The sequence below is a fragment of the Nomascus leucogenys genome, chromosome 5 (genome assembly GCF_006542625.1).
Source record: "Nomascus leucogenys isolate Asia chromosome 5, Asia_NLE_v1, whole genome shotgun sequence".
In the NCBI taxonomy this organism is placed as follows: Eukaryota; Metazoa; Chordata; class Mammalia; order Primates; family Hylobatidae; genus Nomascus; species Nomascus leucogenys.
This window is the reverse complement of record NC_044385.1, coordinates 43,242,167-43,261,300: the sequence shown is the minus strand read 5'-3', so window position 1 is coordinate 43,261,300 and position 19,134 is coordinate 43,242,167. Positions and strand designations below refer to the sequence as shown.

The 19,134-nt window shown below is 45.5% G+C and overlaps 1 protein-coding gene and 1 pseudogene across 1 annotated transcript in view; one reads left to right on the top strand and one right to left on the bottom strand.

Annotated features, from left to right (window-relative positions):
- The window catches only part of ROR1 (receptor tyrosine kinase like orphan receptor 1), a 416,741-nt gene extending 401,178 nt beyond the window's left edge, over positions 1 to 15,563 (bottom strand). Inside the window, exon 1 of the mRNA XM_003265179.3 lies at positions 15,066 to 15,563. Coding sequence (XP_003265227.2) covers positions 15,066 to 15,156 — 91 coding nt within the window. The 5' untranslated portion in view covers positions 15,157 to 15,563. The remainder of the gene's footprint in view (positions 1 to 15,065) is intronic.
- LOC100598800 lies at positions 342 to 931 on the top strand (annotated as a pseudogene).
- Positions 15,564 to 19,134: the final 3,571 nt, after the last annotated feature.

Genomic DNA, 19,134 nt, shown 5'->3' with positions numbered 1-19,134 from the left:
GGTTTTTTCCTCCTCCTGATTCAAATGCAAAACCACAATCCACTGTTGTGCCCCCACCCTCCTTCTCCTCCACTCTATTTCTTTAGGTCTTAATTTCCTGGCACCCTGTTACCTGCCAACTTCCTTCTAGATACCATATGTCTCTTCCTCTGTCCCTCTTTGCCATGTTCACATTGACTTATTTTCACTTCAGAAAAGCTCAAAAGTAATCAATGTCTTAGGCAGTGCCCAGTCCCGACAGCAGGCAGTGCTCAGGTGTCCCCACTCACTGGCTTTGCCCACTCAGAGGCCACTTAATGGGAGGAATCAAGTCAATATTAGATCACTCACCTTTCACTGCTATGAGTATGCTCAGGCTTCAGAAGAGGCTTGCCTCTAGGGTCCTCCGCTGTGGCAAGAAGAAGGTCTGGTTGGACCCCAATGAAACCAATGAAATCTCCAATGCCAACTCCCATCAGCAGATCCGGAAGCTGATCAAAGATGGGCTGATGATCCGCAAGCCAATGACTGTCCATTCCCGGGCTCGATGCCAGGAAAACACCTTGGCCTACCGGCAGGGCAGGCACATGGGCATAGGTAAGCGAAAGGGTACAGCCAATGCCCGGATGCCAGAGAAGGTCACGTGGACGAGGAGAATGAGGATTCTGTGCTGGCTGCTCAGAAGACACTGCGAATCTAAGAAGATTGATCACCTCATGTATCACAGCCTGTACCTGAAGGTGAAGGGGAATGTGTTCAAAAACAAGCGATTCTCATGGAACACATCCACAAGCTGAAGGCAGATAAGGCCCGCAAGAAGCTCCTGGCTAACCAGGTTGAAGCCCAAAGGTCTAAGACCAAGGAAGCACGCAAGCGCCATAAAGAGCGCCTCCAGGTCAAGAAGGAGGAAATCATCAAGACCTTGTCCAAGGAGGAAGACACCAGGAAATAAAAGCTCCCACTTTGTCTGTACATACTGGTCTCTGTGATTATATAGATCAGCCATTAAAATAAAACAAGCCTTAAAATATATATATATATAACATATAACATATATATTAGATCACTCTGTCAAGCCCCACCTCCTTCAGAAAACCCTCCCAGTAATTCCAATCAATGCCGCCTCTCTCATTCTTGATCCACAAAATCTGCTGCCTGTAACGCCCTGTGGCACTTAATTACATTGAATTTAACAAACAGTCAACACGTTTTAGTGATTTGCACTGGTTTTGACCCTAGAGGAGTTACTTAACATCTCTGAGCCTCAATTTTCTTTTAGGAATAAAAGCATAACCTCCTTTTATAAATCCATGTGTATAAACACAATCAGAAGTTATCTCTGAATGGTAGGATAATGGGTGAAATTTGTTTTCATTATACATTTCTGAATTTGCTTTTAATGGATATAAATGTTCTCATCAGAAAAAGCAATAAAACTGCTTCCTCTTAGGTTTTAAAAAAAAGATAACACCCACTTCATTTTGTTATTAGGATTAGTGAGGTGAAGCTGTGTGCATTGTAGGAACACAATAACCTAATGAAAGCAGCGTCTACTGGCTCAGATAAGGAAACCCGAGGGAGGTGGAAAAGAGATTGGAAGGCTGTCAGACCTCTTCTGCCTCTCAGCAATGCCTGCTCTGGATATGAAGTCATTCTCTCCTATACACCAGCTTCTTTCCTGGGCTCAGACACGACCAAGGGCATCTCTCAGCTTCCCCATCCCAGAAGGGCTGCCCCCAAATCCCAAGGAAAGCCTATGATTAGTGTGGGCCAGAGCAGTTCCTTTTGGAACTGATGAAGGGGCATTTCCCAGAAGGAAGGAGTGACGGATGAGGGATTGAAATCAGGGCAATAGGCCAGGCGCAGTGGCTCATGCCTGTAATCACAACACTTTAGGAGGCCAAGGTGGGTGGATCACTTGAGGCCAGGATTTTGAGACCAGCCTGGCCAACATGGCGAAACCCATCTCTACTAAATATACAAAAATTAGGCAGGCGTGGTGGCAGGTGCCTGTAATTCCAGCTACTCAAGAGGCTGAGGCTGGAGAATCGCTTGAACCTGGAAGGTGGAGGTTGCGGTCAGCTGAGATCGCACCATTGCACTCCAGCTTGGGCAACAAGAGCTAAACTCCATCAAAAAAGAAAAAAAAAAAAAAAGAAGAAGAGAAGGAAGGAAAGAAAGGAAGGCAGGAAGGCAGGAAGGAAGGAAGGAAAGAAAGGCAATAGTTCTACAGGGAGAAAATAATATGATTCCACTACAAAATACAAAATGCCTTGCCAGGTGCTCGGTCCACAGTCAATGCTTAATACTTGACAGTGACAATTATTGCAAAGGTGTTGGGCTAAATCAGAATAAGCAGGTGATTTAGATGGCCTATGTGAGAACACTGGTGGAAGGTGAGACCACAAAAGAAGGACTGACAGAGGCTGAAACAGGCCAGGGTGCCTTCCTGGATGTGGATGCAATACAGGCTGAAGAACAAGTAAGAATTCAGTAAGAAGAAATGAAAAGAGGAAAGAGTCTGAGCTGGATATGCCAGGGAGATAGGCCAGTGTGAGGGTAGAAATTCCTGGAGGCTTCAAGATAGGCAAAGGGCCCTAAACCAAGGGCAGGACACTGACATTTGGATCAATACATTATTCCCATACCGTTTGGGGTGTATGAGTCTTGCCTCCCTAACAAAAACAGTAAACTTCTTACAGGAGAGGATATTGCCGTATTTCTCCTGCATCCCTTTCAGTTGCTAAATCAGTATTTAACCAAACGGAAGCACCAGTGACTTCTTGTTAGTTTACACAGGACGTCTCCCTCGGGCAGGTGGAGCTATGCCTCTTGGGCCCCTCCTTTCCTTCCCTCCCATCCACCAGCACTCAGATCAATTGCTCTGTGTATTTTGATGAGTCTGCGGGAAGCCACTTTCACCCACATCCTGGGATGGCTAAGAAACTTTCTAAACCTAAGCCCTCGGGCAAAGATGTGGGAGGATTATTTGTAAAAGGTTTTGACCACCTTATCTATATAGTTTTAACCCTAACACAACCATCAAATCTGACAACTGATCCTTAAAAAAAAAAAAAAAAAAAAAAAAAAAAAAAGGCCAGGCGCGGTGGCTCACGTCTGTAATCCCAGCACTTTGGGAGGCCAAGGCGGGCGGATCACGAAGTCAGGAGATCAAGACCTTCCTGGCTAACACGGTGAAACCTCGTCTCTACTAAAAATACAAAAAAATTAGCTGGCCGTGGTGGCGGGCGCCTGTAGTTCCAGCTACTGAGGAGGCTGAGGCAGGAGAATGGCGTGAACCCGGGAGGCGGAGCTTGCAGTGAGCCAAGATGGCGCCACTGCACTCCAACCTGGGCGACAGAACGAGACTCCGTCTCAAAAAAAAAAAAAAAATCAACTTGTAGCCAGCATAAGGGGGAAAATGCTTTATTCCCTGTGTCAGGTGCTTTCTTTCTGGGGAGAGAGAGTAATCAGTGCTAAGTCCTGGACTCTCTCTGCACCTTTACTAACTCCTCCTGGCAGGAGCCTGGAGCACAGTACTAGGCAGCAACTTATGGATGAGCTGGGTAGCACAGACTGGACATGCGCAGTTCAGCTCCTCTCTTCCTCAGTGGGGAAAAAGGACATTAGTTATCACGTGTCCCCTGGGAGGCCCTGACAGCAGACTCTAACCTACTGAAGACTATCTGGTCACAGGCCAAGTTTTCAATGCTTTGGCTTAGGGACACCAGATGTGAGTGGGCAAAGCGCTATGAGCCGCGCAGAAAAAAAGAGGTTTAAATCACTGGTAGATTAAGAACACCGTCGAAAATTGCTGCTGCTTAGGCCGGGCACGGTGGCTCACGCCCGTAATCCCAGCACTTTGGGAGGCCAAGCGGGGTAGATCACTTGAGGTTAGGAGTTCAAGACCAGCCTGGCCAACATGGTGAAACCCTGTCTCTACTGAAAATACAAAAATTAGCCGGGTGTAGTGGCAGGCGCCTGTAATCCAAGCTGTTCGGGAGGCTGAGCCAGCAGAATCGCTTAAAAAACCCAGGAGGCAGAAGTTGCAGTGAGCTGAGATCACGCCACTGCACTCCAGCTTGGGCCACAGAGTGAGACTCCGTCTCAAAAAAAAAAAAAAAATGTTGCTGCTTGTTTTCAGTGGCCTACACACCACTGGTCTCCAACAGGCAATATCTTGGGACTGAAAATCCCCATACAACACACAACAGTTCTCTGAAGGGAGGAGATAAAACAGTCATGACTGGGTTGAGCATTACTTCTTTAAGGTAGGCATATGAAAGACTAATACAGTCCATCACCACAATGGAAGTTCAGGCAGAAAAAAGAAAAACAGCCAATACTCTCCAGGGGGTGTGAAAATTATGTAAAAACTTTGAAATACCCCAGTTGGAGTGAAATCCTAGAGGCAAGGCTATAATCTCTCTTATGGAGAAAAAGTAGAATAAGTTGCTTTCATGTACACTGTCTAAACCCATCCGGAAATGGTGTCAATTTCCCATGAAGAACAGATAAGAGCCTTTCAAGGATATCTAGGATTTCAGGCAGCATGTTCTATTTTTACCTTATGATGTTTAACCTTCACAGAGCATAAGAAAGTCCCTGCCCTTGAGAAACATTAATATAATTATAACCTAAGATTTCCAGGTGCTAAGAAAGTCCGTGTCAGAGATAACTGTATTATAAAATCATGCCTAACAAGGCGCTGAGAACTAGCAATTTTGCCCCATCCCGTCCTGTGAAAAATCTTAAAGGAAGAATTGCTGCTCTCCATTCAATTCAGAGGTGTAGCTTCAATCACACACCAACCACCAACTATGGCCCAGGCACTGTGCCAAACACTACCCATGGTCCTTCCTACCTCTGTCAAGGTAGGCGCCATTATGGCTCCCATTTTACACGTGAGGAAAGCCAGTCTCAGAGGTTACGTAGTTTGCTGACCTGGCAGAGCAGTAGTGAGCCTAGTCTATCTGATGCCAAAGTCTTTCTCTTCCTGGCTCTTCTCCCTGCCACAATCACCAACCACTTAGGAAAATCCTGTTTTTAAGTAACTTCTCTGTCTTTTTGCAAGTAAATTTTCCTAGGTTACAGAAATCCCAGAACCAGGTCCCATCTACAAATGTCTTTCAACTGTTTCTAAAGACAACAGCTATTTGAAGATTTTGTGGATGAAACAAGTGAAAATCAGGCAAATTCACCTTTTGGTGAACAGTAGTGAAAATAGTCATATATCAGTATATTAGAGACACAAATTCCAAACAAAAGTAGTCATTAGAGCAGAAAGTTCAATGAGCCCTAAGTCAAAGGGGCTGGGTTTTAGACAGGCCCTGACAGCTACAGAGTGACCTTGTGTGAGCTGCCAAACTCACCTACCTAATTTTAAAAGGGAGAGAGAAATAAATCCTATTAAATCCTATTTAACTGTATTTTTTGGAAAATTAAAGGTAATACTGTACATAAAATGATTTTGTAAGCTGCAAAGCCCTATACAAATGGAGGATTTAATTATAATTATTTTGACTCAGCTATTTGGCTGGGATCTTACAGAGAATTTTAATCATCAGACAGAGTTAAAAAAAAAACAACTGCAATGCAGTTTGGCATAATAATGATTAGGAACAAAACCCCGGCCTCAGGATATGTAGGTTCAAATCCTAGTTTTCCCATTTAACTCTCTGTATGGTCTTGGGCAGGTTACTTACTTCTCTGTGCCTCAGTTTCCTTATCTGGAAAATGGGGATACCATGGAACACACTGAGCACCCTGCCACATGCATTGTGAGTGTTCAAGGAGTGTTCAGCAGCCGGTGAAAGACGTGGTCAGGATTAATCTGCTTCTAAAGCCCATATACTCTTGCTCTGCTGTGCACCTTTTCAACAGACATGTGGTCGTTGGAAGAATAAGTAGTTGTGTAGTTACCAAACGGAAGGGAAGACACCAAGACAGTTGCCCTTGTATCTTCTCCCATCTGCCCTTATCCTGGCTTTTAGCCTGGATTCTGCTTTGGGCATGGTAGAGGATTCACACAGGTGTGGAGCTGGAGAGAATCAAGATGCCTAATAGTGAACGATAATGCTCCTAGAACTCTGGCTTACCTCATAGGGTCGTCCTGAAGACTATGCAAGTTAAAACGCTTAAAGAACTTAGAATAGTACTTGGCCCACAGTATGCTCAGTGTGTTAATTATTAGTATACTATTATTATTTTCATCAAGCAGACAAGAGGGGGGAATAGAATTAAGTAGCCTGCACTATAAGACAAAACGGCTGCATTCGAGAGAATAAGACGCAATCATATACCTTTGACAAGCAGCCCTGAAATGCACCACATTTTTAACTCCCTGGGACACCCTTTGGGAAGAAAGACAAGTCTTCAGGCTCCCAGTGAAACTGCTTCCTTCTCTCTTCTCCTCCACCCTTCATATGCTAAAAACACAACAGGCTTCATTCAACGCTGTCTTTCTTTTCTTCACTCTCCCATCCCCTGGAGATCAGCTTCATTCCACAGCGAAGGCCTGGTTTAAGAACTCAGGATAGTCTCAGCAAGTCCATGGAGACCCCCAGAGCAGCTGCAGGCTGCTGTAGAACTCCAGCCCTTTTCCAGCAGTGGAATGTCCAACTCCTCCTCTCCCATCCTTCAATCCCGCACCCTCTCAATCCTTCCTTCAAGGCTCACATCATATCACACTTCCTCCCGAAAGACCCACCCTTCTAGGTATTCTGCATATATAATTGCCAACTCTGTACTCACTGGCTGTATAAAGTGCCTATTTTACTGCCCCTAAAAGGTAAACTCCCCAAGGGTAAAGGCCACCCTTAGTTCTTCTAGATTCTCTACAGTGCTAGAGGCACCCTATGTGTGCCATAAATTATTTGGGAATGGGTTTGATTTACTGGATGGAGCCCCAGGCTCTGCATGAAGTGGTCAGACACAAACCAGGTTTCCTATTTTATTCTATCTAAAAATGCTGGTCCTAACCCACTAAATTGATCTCACCACACACTGATTTACAACTTCACGTTAGTTAAGGTAACATTAGCAGCTGTAACAAAAAAAAAAAAAAAACCCTCAAAATCTCAGCCTTAACAATGGACACTTGTTTTTGGTTCACATAAAACCTAAACAAGTGTGGCTTCACCATACATTGATTAAGGGAGAGTCTCAGGCTCTTTCCATGTTGTGACACTTTCAACACATGACTTCTAAGGTTGTCAAGCCACCGAAGAAGGATCATAGCGATTCTGCCTGGGGAGTTTTTTATGGGTCAAGCCTACAAGCGACAAAAACTACCTCCAATTTCATTTAATTGGCTAGTATTTAGTCACATGGCTTCACTTAACTGTGAGAAAGCTGAGAAATGTTGTCTAGTCATGTGACTGGAAAAGATGGAAACATATTTGGCGATCAGCTAGCAATTTCTGCCATAAATCTGCCATTTGAAAAACCCTCCAAGGCAATGATCTAACCTTATTCATCTTTATATCTCCAGTGAGACTATCAGAATATTTGGTTCACTGTAAGTGCACAGAAAATGTATGATCAATGAATGAATGGCGGCAGGTGGTAAATCCTGGCCAGAGTTCTAGGAGTGCTGTAGTTCATGATGAGACATCTTGATTGTCTCCAACCCCAAACCTATCCAAATCCCCTCCCATACCCAAAGCAGTCCAGTCCTAAAGGCCAGATTAGGGCAGGTGGCGAATATACCAGAGCAACTGTGTTGGTGTCTTCCCTTTCATTTGGTGACTGCACAGTTACTTACTCTTCCAAAAACCACATGTCTGTTTAAAAAGTGCACAGGGGAGCAAGAGTACATGGGTTTTAGAGGCAGATAAATACTGATCAGGCCTCTCACTGGCTACAGAACTATAGCAGAACACTCACTGAGCACTCACTATGCACAGTCTGAGTGTGTTCCATGAATTATTTCATTGACTCTTCACAATAAGCCTATGAAGGAGGCACTCATGTTCTTCCTCTGACCCTCTAATCCCCTGAGAATTAAGGTATTCTTCCCCATGTTCCCACAGCATTTTTTCCACAACCCTTTCCTGTAATTCACTTGTGGGAGAAATAGTTGCGTGTGGTAACACATCTGCTCATTGGTGTCTCCCCAATCACACTTTAAGGATGACAAAAAGAGCATACACCTGAGAGTCAAAATACTGAGATTCAAATCCCAAATCCCAACTTAATAATTGTAGGAATCTGGCTGAGATACTTACCTTCCTGAGCCTCGATTTTCTTATCTGTAAAATAGGATCAGAAGTCCAAACTCCAAGGAGTGCTGAGAAGCATAAATTTAATAGCTTTCAAAAAATGATATGTGGCATATAGCAGGTGCTCAAAAAAGTGAGAATTTTTCTCCTTCTCTCTCCTTGAGGGCAAAGATAATACTTTATTCCTGGACACGAATACTGTATCTTTCATGTGATAAATATATAATAAATGTTAGCTGAAAAACACTGAGTGACAAGCTTCACTGTTGAAAAATAAAATAACAAACCCAACCCCTGCTTTGTCTTTAGAAGTCCTCTTTATCACCCCTCCCCCTTCCCACACACTTCATTACTCTTCTCTCTTTGGGTAACATGAACTTTTTTTCTTCTACTCAGAAAATTTAAACGTCAAACAGAGCACCTCAGGATCCTTTCCTCCGGCCATTATCCTTCTCTTTCAAGTTGTGCTCAGCAAGATTATTTGGATATTGGAGCTACAAACGGTCAGATTACAAGTGGAGGTCCCTGAAATGTAACATTCCCCATTGTAGGATTCTGGAATTACACTAAGCACCTGGGAGGGGTTGCTCTTCCCCAAAGAGCTTGCTGTTCTGAAAAAAGCCTTTGTTTTAAGGCTTTGCAAAACTGCACTGTGGAATCCCTTGCATCCAGGTCCCCAGCACTGGCCCGGGTACTGCTCAGATCTAGATCGTCTGCATGCTCTCTATAAAACAAAACACTCTGGAGTCCTAAAACCTTGTAAAACTTGCTGTTCTCTGAGCCTTGGTTGCTACCTTGCAGCAGGACCATCGTTTTGAAGCCAAATTTTCAAATTTCTTCAGTAAGCCCTTGATGATGATGGTGGCTAACATACTTCACGTTCACTAAGTCCATGGTGCTGTGTTAGTTGTGATAGGTTCATAATATCCTTTTATTCTCACAAAACCCCCCAGTAAGCCACATATTATTGCTATTCCCATTTTACAGGTAAGAAAACAGAGGCTCAAAAGGTTAGGTAACTTTGCCCAAGGCAACAAAGCCCCAATTCAAACCCCCATTCCCTATCAGGCTCAAATCCCATTCTATTTCCATTACTCCATGCCACCTCTTTAAACAGCTATCAAAGGAAGTCCATCCTGTATAGAAATACTTGAAAAAAATAAAGTTTGGACTGTTGATCTTTTAGCCTCCCTCTCTCTCTTAAAAAAAAAAAAAACTATGGTTCTATGGAGAGAAGCGGGAAAAGGAAATGTAAGGAGGCCAAACATTATGAGGCTTGGCTTATCAGTATTTCATAACAGCTTTTGGATCAAGACTCTACAAAACCTTATTTATGGACAGACAGTTACTGTTAAGCAGAGCCTTTTTATACAACCTTTTCATCTGAGGATGTTGTAGCCTTCTGCTGCCTTTCTATTAGTGAGAGATGAGGTGTGAAATTTGCTGGCCCTGCCAAGATTATCCCATTAAATTATCTGCCCTCTTCCAATGTAATTCACTCAGGGGCAACTGTTTGAGACTCAAGTCCTATGGATGTCCATGCCTGGGTGTTCTGGGGGATGTGGCTGGGGGTGGGGGATGAAGGAAAAAGTTCAGATGGTGGTAGCATCCCAATGACATAACATTAATCCACGTTTCACTGCCTTACCAAAATAAAGTGGATGCCACAATTATCCCATTCCTAAACAAACTGAAAACCCCAACCGAGCTTACTGCAACAAAGAGAGAGCCTTTTTACTGCTGTTTATTTTTATTTTGTATTCGTTAGCTTTTTAGATATTCCTGGCATGCAAGTCAGTCTCCGTGTAACAAGCAGCTGCATTTAGTTAAGGATTTTTCGAAGAGTTGCCCCCATCCCCTCCCCCTTCAACTCCAGAGAACTTTCTCAGACTCTCCTTTCTCTTCGAGTGTCTACCGAACAGTCTCTCCCGTCACACCCCAGGGAATGGGTGAAACCAGGCTAAGGTCCTTCTGTTTGAGAAAGAGGCCTTGAAGACTTGAGTGTTTCTCAGCTGGGGCTGGATTTGCCAGGGTCTGGTCGTCACTGAGACCTTGAGCTGGCAAGCCAGCTGTCCCACTAGACAGCACTCTAATAAATCCCCGCCTTCTCAGCCTACAACCACAGTTGTCCACCAAGATGCAAATACGAAGTCACTTCATCAAAATATAGCTCATTGATAGTTGGAAAAAACTGGGGAGCACACTTCTCAAACCACATCAAAGTTGAAGCTCATTACAAAAATGTAATTCTTCCAGAACCAGAGATCCAGGCCATCCAACAAGGTTCTTCCAGTCTATCTCTGAGTTTCAGCAAGACCGTCTTAGGGAACTCTAGCACTGGAAGGAAAATTGAAATTGGCTGTCTCCAATAATTTCTTATAACCTCTAGATTATGGCTAAGCAAGCTTCCTTTTGCTGCTGTCGGAAAACCTTGGGAAATACCACCTTTGTTCCATACATTAAAAGAATATAAATTGTAAGAATTAAACAAGGAGAGAATGTCTAGGACAGCCATTAAGGTAAGAGCATGAACTGTTAGGGCTTATAAGCCCAGTAATGCCACTTTTTAGCAGTATAACCTAAAGAAAGTAACTTAACCTCTCTGTGCCTAAGTTTACCCGTCAGTAAAATGAGCTAATTATGCCATCTCCCTTATAGGGTTGTTGTGAGGATTCAGTGAGTTAATACTTGCAAAAGGCTTAGAAGAGTGATTGGCCCATTGTAAGGATTAGATAAGTGTTTGTTACATAAACTGTACAAATTGCATCTCAGAATGCTTGGATTCAGAGACATATTTTCTTACTTGAGGTCACAAGGACTTGGCACCATTCTTCAGCTTCTCTCAGGCCCAATTAACAGCCTGCCTGGTGGAAGGGAAACTGGGAGGTGAGAAGTGGGGGCTCCATGGAGTGTGTTGACCTGGGATAAGGCCTAGAACTGGCCACCAACACTCAACTCCTTTCAACCTCCCCAGGAAGGCAACCCATTGCCTCAGGCATCAAACACTCCAAGTCAGCAGTTCCTATCATTCAGAGGTTGACGCTTTTCTTGGAAAATAAGATTATAGCTATAGCTATAAATATAGAACCTAAAAATGCACATAAAATTGTGTATATTATTTCTGGGAGTTCACATATCCTTAATTTCATGTACCCCAAATTAATTTCATGCACTCACCTCTAGGCTGGGTGCTCTTCTCCAGTACTGTACATGCATGACCTCACTTCAATCTCATAACACTCTTGAAAGGCTCAGGAAAACTAACGGACATACCCACTATACAACAGAGAAAAGATTCAAATCCAGGTCTGTTAAATGCCAAAGCCTGTGCTTGTGACCATTTAGCTTTACTGTCAAGTTCTGCTACACTATACTTCTTTCAAACTAGAAGATGGGACAAGAAAAGGGAAAATCCTTGAAAATATGCCATGTTGCATTTTTACTAAGCAAAGCATATATCAGAATTTTGCAAACAACCAAAAAAGTTATTCTCCATTCATTCAACCAATATCTATGGACCACTTACTATATATGTGTGTATATACATATGCTATCTGCACATATACATTTACATCAAAGTACATATAGCTTACAAAGTGTTCCATTCTCCATAGGATGCTGTGTAAAATTTTCAGAAATATTTGAAATGGGGTAGATGTTCACCATCAAACCACCAGCCAAACCTGATACTAATTTCAGAGCAAGTGACACTTTCAGAAACTTTCCAAGTCTAACTGGGGGCCTATGCTCACGATACAGAAGAGAAAGGGTACTATAGGGCAAAGCGGACCCCTCACTAAATATCAGGCAGATAATCCCAGGCATCAGAGTAGCAAAACAGCCTACCATGTATGCTGAATCTATATTGGAAATTAAATATTTCCAAAACTGAAGGAGACAATTTGACCACACCCTTTGCACATCCCACCTTGGTGCAGCTCCCACTAGCCAGCCAGGGAGGATTTTCAGGCATCTCTAATAAAGTTGGGACTAGCGGACTTGGGTTCTCAGTGTTTTCACCAGAAAAGCTCACAGTCTTATTGCCTTCAAGAGACTTCTATTCTAAAAGTACAGACAAACACCTATTCAAATGGCAACGGAAGGTTTACAAACTGATAGCAAACACAGTAGCAAGCCACCTCCCCCTGGCTCCCAGCAGCCAAACCACAGGATCTATCAGATTTTGAGAAAGGCCAGGTAGGTTCCTAAAGCCCTGGGCTTGGGTGCAGTTATAAGGTAAGCTTCAGGTTCCTAAAGAAGTTGAGCTTTGCATAGGGAGGGGGTAGATGAGAAATCAACAATGGACAGACCAGAAAAAATAAATTTAAAGGTTTTCTTCTCCTGGCTAACAAAATAGAAAAATGATGGGAGAAATGTTTTGTATCTTTTTAAATAAATACATGAAACATATCTCCCCTTAAGCTGATTTCCTGAGCCACTGGCTGGACTACCTTAGGAATCTTGAGTCCAAGAGGAGAAAGTAAATGTGAGTTCTACCAGAAGTCTTGACCCCAGAGAAAAGATTAAACATTCACAAAATGGACAGGGATTTATAAAACAACAAATAAGCCAATAATAACAGATTTGAGCTCATTACTAAAGAGTATGGTGAGAGAAGAGAGACAGACCCTCTCATATTGTTTTATATTGTTTTATACTCAGAAAAGGAAAGAGAAGCGAAACTAAAGGCAGCTAGCCTGGCACCTAGGAACCAGACCTGAAACCAAGGAACCAGACCCGAAACCAGGCCTGGGCCTGCCTGACCTAAGCCTGGTAGTTAAAGATCGACCCCTGACCTAACTGGTTATGTTATCTATAGATTCCAGACATTGTATGGAAAGGCACTGTAAAAATCCCTATTGTGTTCTGTTTCGTTCTGATTACCAGTGCATGCAGCCCCCAGTCATGTACCCATCACGACCCTCTCACGTGGACCCCCTTAGAGTTGTGAGCCCTTAAAAGGGACAGGAATTGCTCACTCGGTGTCTGAGGAGTTTTGTATGCAGCTCGTCCTGCTACAATGGAATAGGCAATACCTTTTTTAAACAATTCTAAAAGGTTGTAAACAGTTAAAGGAGACAGAATTGGGGTGGCTGCTGATAACAAGGGTGTCTTACAGTGAGCAAAATCAATGCAGGGACATTTATTTAAAGGCAAGTGACCCCCAACCCCACAAGGGGCTATGATCTAAAAGCAACCATTGTTGAAAGGTGAAGTACAAAGTAAAGGAGCCCACAGAGGAAGTAACTGAATTAATCAAAGCCCCAAGCCAGGAGTCCCACCTTAGTTAAAATCACCCTGCTTATCTCCACCTCAATTTGCTGGGCAACCCAGCTTGAGAAGGATGTTTACATTACGTAGGCAGCATGGCCCATTTTTACTTTTCACCCAGGTGTTGTGGTGCAGGGCCAGATGTTTGGTATCACCAAGCAAAACATCTATGTGACCAAACTGTTTACATTTCATTAGGATTTTTCATCAGGAAGGTGCACTCCCTGCTGATGTACATCTTAATTACAATTAGGAGCTCTATTTACCCCCAGGAGCTTCCAGATTAGCACGACCACATTATAGTATCCGTTTCAGAAATCATCCTCAGAAAATGCTACTCTAGCTTCCAAAAACCATCTCTAAGAAATCAAAATTTACACACAACTTCCTTCCAGAGTGTGTTTTCTACCAAGAAAATCAGCTAACTTTTAGTAAAAACTAATTCTGTATTCGTACTCTATGTAGTGAATACATCTTTTTCCTCTCAACTGCTAAGTAGCGCAGAGCCTTTTCTTTTCCTAAACACAGTGCTAACTTAAAAATGAAAGATGCATGATAAAAGAGCAGAGATCTATTTATCCGCTCAGGTTTAGGGCTGGGAGTGGGGGAGGGCAGAATCCAAAGGCTCCTCACCCCCTCAAGGGATGCATGTTAAAAGTGAGGCCCGAGACCCCGGAGATTTTAATCAACTTTCCCCCTCCAACCTCCAAAGAATGAATCGGTTGTCTCCACAGGCTCAGCCGGGCTCTTCCCTCTCATTGTGTACCGGCTCAGACGCAGCAAGGACCCCAGCTTCCCGCAGCGAACTAAGACGCTCGGGCTTGCGGTGAAGTCTTTCTCTAACTGTTGCGATTGTCTTTGGAGAGTACCAAAATCAAATATGCATTAGATGGCTTTTCCCCCTCTTGTTTGTAACACGCACACACGCGCGCACGCGCGCGCGCGCGTGCACACCCAAAGCACTTTGGAACCGCAGGCCGCCTCTGACAGCACATTTTGCACAAAGTGGCAGCGGCTGCAGCGGCGCACAAGTTTTGGCCTCTACGGTGACCCTCGGGAGGGCCAGAGGGCCAGAGGGCCGGAGGGCCGGGGGCGATGCGAGGCCGCCGGAGCCCCAGGAGGACAGGGCTTTTGTTTGCGTCGATCCGCGAGCCGCCTGGGCTCTGGCGGTCACCACTGAAAATCCAAACTCCCTCCTGGACCGCGCCTTCCGGGCCGGCTCGCAATTTGGGGGCAGGATAGACATGCCTGAACACCGGCTGGGGCGGGCTAGAGGTCCAGGGAGACAAGGGGGGACGCCCTGCACAGAAGTGCCCCGATCACCCTAGTACCCCCAAACTCCTCCACGCTTCCTGTCAGCGCTGACAACCGCTGCTGCGCGCCGAGGAACGAGTCCCCGGACGCGTCCCGGCCCGCCTCGGTGTTCCGGCGCAAACTCTGGCCTGGCGGCGCCGGCGAGCCCCGTGACGAGTGACTGGACGCGCCCCGGAGCCAGCGCGGCGCTTCCTGCGTGTCCCGCGCCCGGCTGGACGACGGAAGGGTGGCCACGGGTCAGGGGGTCGGGGCGGGCGGGGACCGGCGGGCGCCTCTTACCTTGGGCAGCAGCACCGCGTGCGGCCAGGAGCAGCGCGGCCAGCAGCTCCAGGAGCGGCGGGCGCGTCCCGCGGCGGCGCGGCCGGTGCATTCCTCCTCTCGCGGCGGCGGCGGCGGCGGCGGCGGCTCCCAGGCCGCGCGCAGAACATCCACGGGCTCTTCCCGGGCTCCCGGCCGCCTCGTCCCGGCCGCTGGCGCTCGCAGGACGCCGGGGACGTCTGCAAAGCTCTTTGTCCCTCTAACCTGCTCCCTCGCCTCTGCCTAGCCGCCTCTGGATGCCGCGAGCGCTATCCCTTCCCAGCCCTCTGGCTGCAGCCTCGCCTGGGCCGGCGGGTCAGTCCCAGGCTGTCCGGGTCGCACCAGTGGGCGTGAGTCGCCCTGGCTCGGACTCCGAGAACAGCGCACCCTGCGCCCAGGGGCTGCCGTCCCGGGGCTCCCTCGGCGGCGGCGGTGGCGGCTGCTCCCGCTCTCCACGCTCCCTCTCTCGCTCAACTTGTCACTTTCCACCAACTCTCCAGCCCAGCGCCCCAGCCCCGACCAATGGGAGACGCGGCCCAGGCTGGCGACCCAGCGCCCTCTGCTGCCGCCTCTCAACGCCCTCACCCTCCCCGACTTCGCAGAAAGCGGTCGCGGCTCCCGCGTCTGGGGCACGCTCCCTCCCCTCCCCTCCCCCACACGCCTCAAACTTGCCACCGAACCGAGCCCGGGGGACCTTCGAGGCCACTTGACAGAAGGGGAAACCGAGCCTCAGAGAGACTTATCCGGGATCTCAAGCCAGTTCGTGGCTGGACGACAGTAGACCCAGGTTCTAGCAGCCTCAGCTCTGTCACTGTTAGCTGTGTGACTCTGGGTAATGGCACATTTATTGCTATCATACAATTTCCCTTTTGCTTTCTTCTTGGACCCAAGAGTTGAGAGAGTTCTTACACAAGTAATTTATATTTCGCCTTTTTGTCTTTAATTTGTAGTTTCACAGAATTCAATGTCATCCATATACTGCCTCCTGGCAAGATTTATTGAGGATTATCTGTGGTTATTTTTGTCAATGTCCCATGGTTTTTTGAAAGAAGGTGTTTCTGTCTTCCGAATGTGAAGATAGAATACTGTATCGATTTTGTCTTCTTTACATTCATTATTTTTTCAGGCCTTCTGAATATTTGCATGTTTTTTGTTTGTTTGTTTTTTGTCTAGCTGCTCTGCCATGAGCCAAGGGATCATTAAAGACCTCTACAATGAGTGTGTTTTTGTCCATTTCTCCTGGTTTAACTTTATGGATTTTGTAATTCATAAATACCCATAGTGATTTGACTTTCCCTGTAGAGACTGCCTTTGATCATAAAAAGTGGTGAGTGCCTGCTGTTTCCAGGGCTGTGCTGTAGGCTCTGAAGATGCAAGGGTAATAGGACACCTGTCAGTCTCGCTCTGGAGGACCAGGAAGAAGCCCACAGCCTATCAATAATCACGTGGCCACTTACTAAATACCTCCTGTTTGCCTTGTGTTTTATACGCATTTGCTCACAAATCCTCCATTGACACTAAAAAGAGTCATTAAAAGTATATACTTCTTAGCTGTTTTACATATATTATCCCCATATCACAGTTTTAGAAACTGAAACTCAAAGGGAAAGTAAATGACTTGCCCACAGTCACACAGACATGGGGCAGCCAAGCCAGCACTCAGGCTGTTTCCATTGAGAGAGCCAAAAGCCTGTAACCAGAGCCTGGCACATGATAAGCACTCACTCGGGGGTTGTTGCTGTTGCAGTAGCCTCTAAGAACCCAGCTTTAGGGTTTTAAAATGAACAGTCACTTCATGGAGGGTAAGGACTCTGTCTCAATCATCTAGGTATCTTGCTGGCCTCTAACAGTACCTGGAATGCAATAGGAGCTCAATTAATGAACAAAAGGTCACCATTTGGAAAATATTAATTTCTCATCATATTTATTTTATAGGGGTGCATGGAGGAGGGACAAAATTTCATCCATACTCCTTGGCACCAGGAAAAGCAGATCCTTGAGAGCTGAGACATTAGAAGGGGGAAAAAATGCAGCCCAAAGTATGTCCCAGCAGGTCATGGACTCCAGACTCCCAGCCCTTTGCCTTCAGGCAGGTGAATGACTAACCTATGCGGGACAAACAGTCACTTATTCTTCTCCAGGACTTCATGGCAGGAGCTGTGTTGATAGTTTTCCCCCTTTCTATTGCTGTGACCTGAGGTCAAAAAATGATAGACAGAGAGGCCTTGGGTCAACCAGTTCATTACCTACATTGATCTGTCCCCCAAGTTTCTCTGCCTGAGATCTATTCAATCTTGTCCCAATTATCTCGCTTCTTGCCTGAGGAATCTACTGCACAAGGTTCTCTTGTTGGGAAACAGTCTTTGATGGTCAGTCTTAGTATATCACAGCCCAGAAATCAGAGGATACTCAGTTACACTGCACAGTGCTGGGCAGTCCTCTGTTGTCTACAGTCAATACACACAGTTGTCACACAAGGAGCCTTTCTCATCCACCCACCCTGCCCCCAGCCCCCTATAACACCCCACCCTATAACTCCTAGGCCCAGGTATCTTAGGTAACAGACAGCTGCTAGTGCTGAGTATACAGAGCTTAATGGCACTTTTATCAGTACTTAACCTTCCAGGAACTTAATCACAGAATCATAGACATAAAGAATGTGAGACCTGGAAAGGTCTTTGGAAATTAACTAGTACACCCCCCTCAACATTTTATACAGGAGAAATGTGGGACTCAGGGGGGTGAAACCGCCTTGCCCAAAGCTGGCCAGAGCCAAAACTAGGACCTAGACCTACCAGTCCAGACCTGGGTAAGGACCATCATCAAATCATCCCAGACTCCTTCAGTTTAGCTATAGCACACAAGTTTCCAAAGAAAAGGTTAGAAATGGCCTGGCGCGGTTGCTCATGCCTCTAATCCCAACACTTTGGGAGGCCAAGATGGGTGAATTGCTTGAGATCAGGAGTTCAAGACCGTCCTGGCCAGCATGGTGAAACTCTATCTCTACAAAAAAATACAAAATATTAGCCGAGTGTGGTGGCGCACCTGTAATCCCTGCTACTCGGGAGGCTGAAGCATGAGAATCACTTGAGCCCGAGAGGCAGAGGTTGCGGTGAGCGGATATAGCGTCACTGCACTCTAGCCTGGGCAACAGAGCAAGACTCCATCTCAAAAAAAAAAAAAAAAAAAAAAGCTGGGGTAGGGGGTGTTAGAAAAGGCTATTCCTGTCTAAAAAAGTAAAAGAGGTAAAATATATATAATATGCAAAATATATATATGTGTATATGTATATTTATTTATTTATGCAAGTTCAGTAAATGCCACTGTTTAAGAGCACAGGCTGGGGAGATGGGCTGCTTGGTCTCAAGCTTCAGCTTCTCTGCTTGCTGCTGCGTGACTACGGACAAGTATCTTAGTTGCCTGTACTTTTGTTTCTCACCTGTAAAATGATGATGATAATAATAGCACCTATTTCATGCTGTGGTTAGTGTTAATTGAGTTAACTCATAGAAAGTGCTTTTATGAGTATCTGGCACAGAGAGACACCTAATAAATGGCAGATATTATCTTTATTATTATTTACTACATGAACCTACTTATATCATCAAAATAAGGTTGGTCTTAGCCCATTTTTAACAAATGGGATAAGTGAAATGAGTTTTTAAAACTTGCCTAAGGTCAAAAAATTAAAGCAAAAAGGCAGGACTCCGTCCCAAATCAAGTATCCCTCTACACTATACACCGCTGTCTCAAACCCCTGGTGGGCTACGAAAAAAGCTCCAAGCAATCTAAATGTTCCTCTCACAAGGCTTTTTTGGCCATGCCCTCTCTTTCAGGAAGCCAGAAGTTGACACAAATGGATTAGAGAATCCAGGTGAAGCTACTCACTTCCCAGGGGCCTGGCTCAACCTGAGGTACTGGCTGAGGCTCCTGCTACTTACGGAGGCACTCATCTCCCCTGGCCTCTTGCACTGGCACACACAGTTCTGTTTATTATCACTGTAAGGCATAGTGGGAAAATGGAACAAGAGCAGGGCAATAGTAAATCATT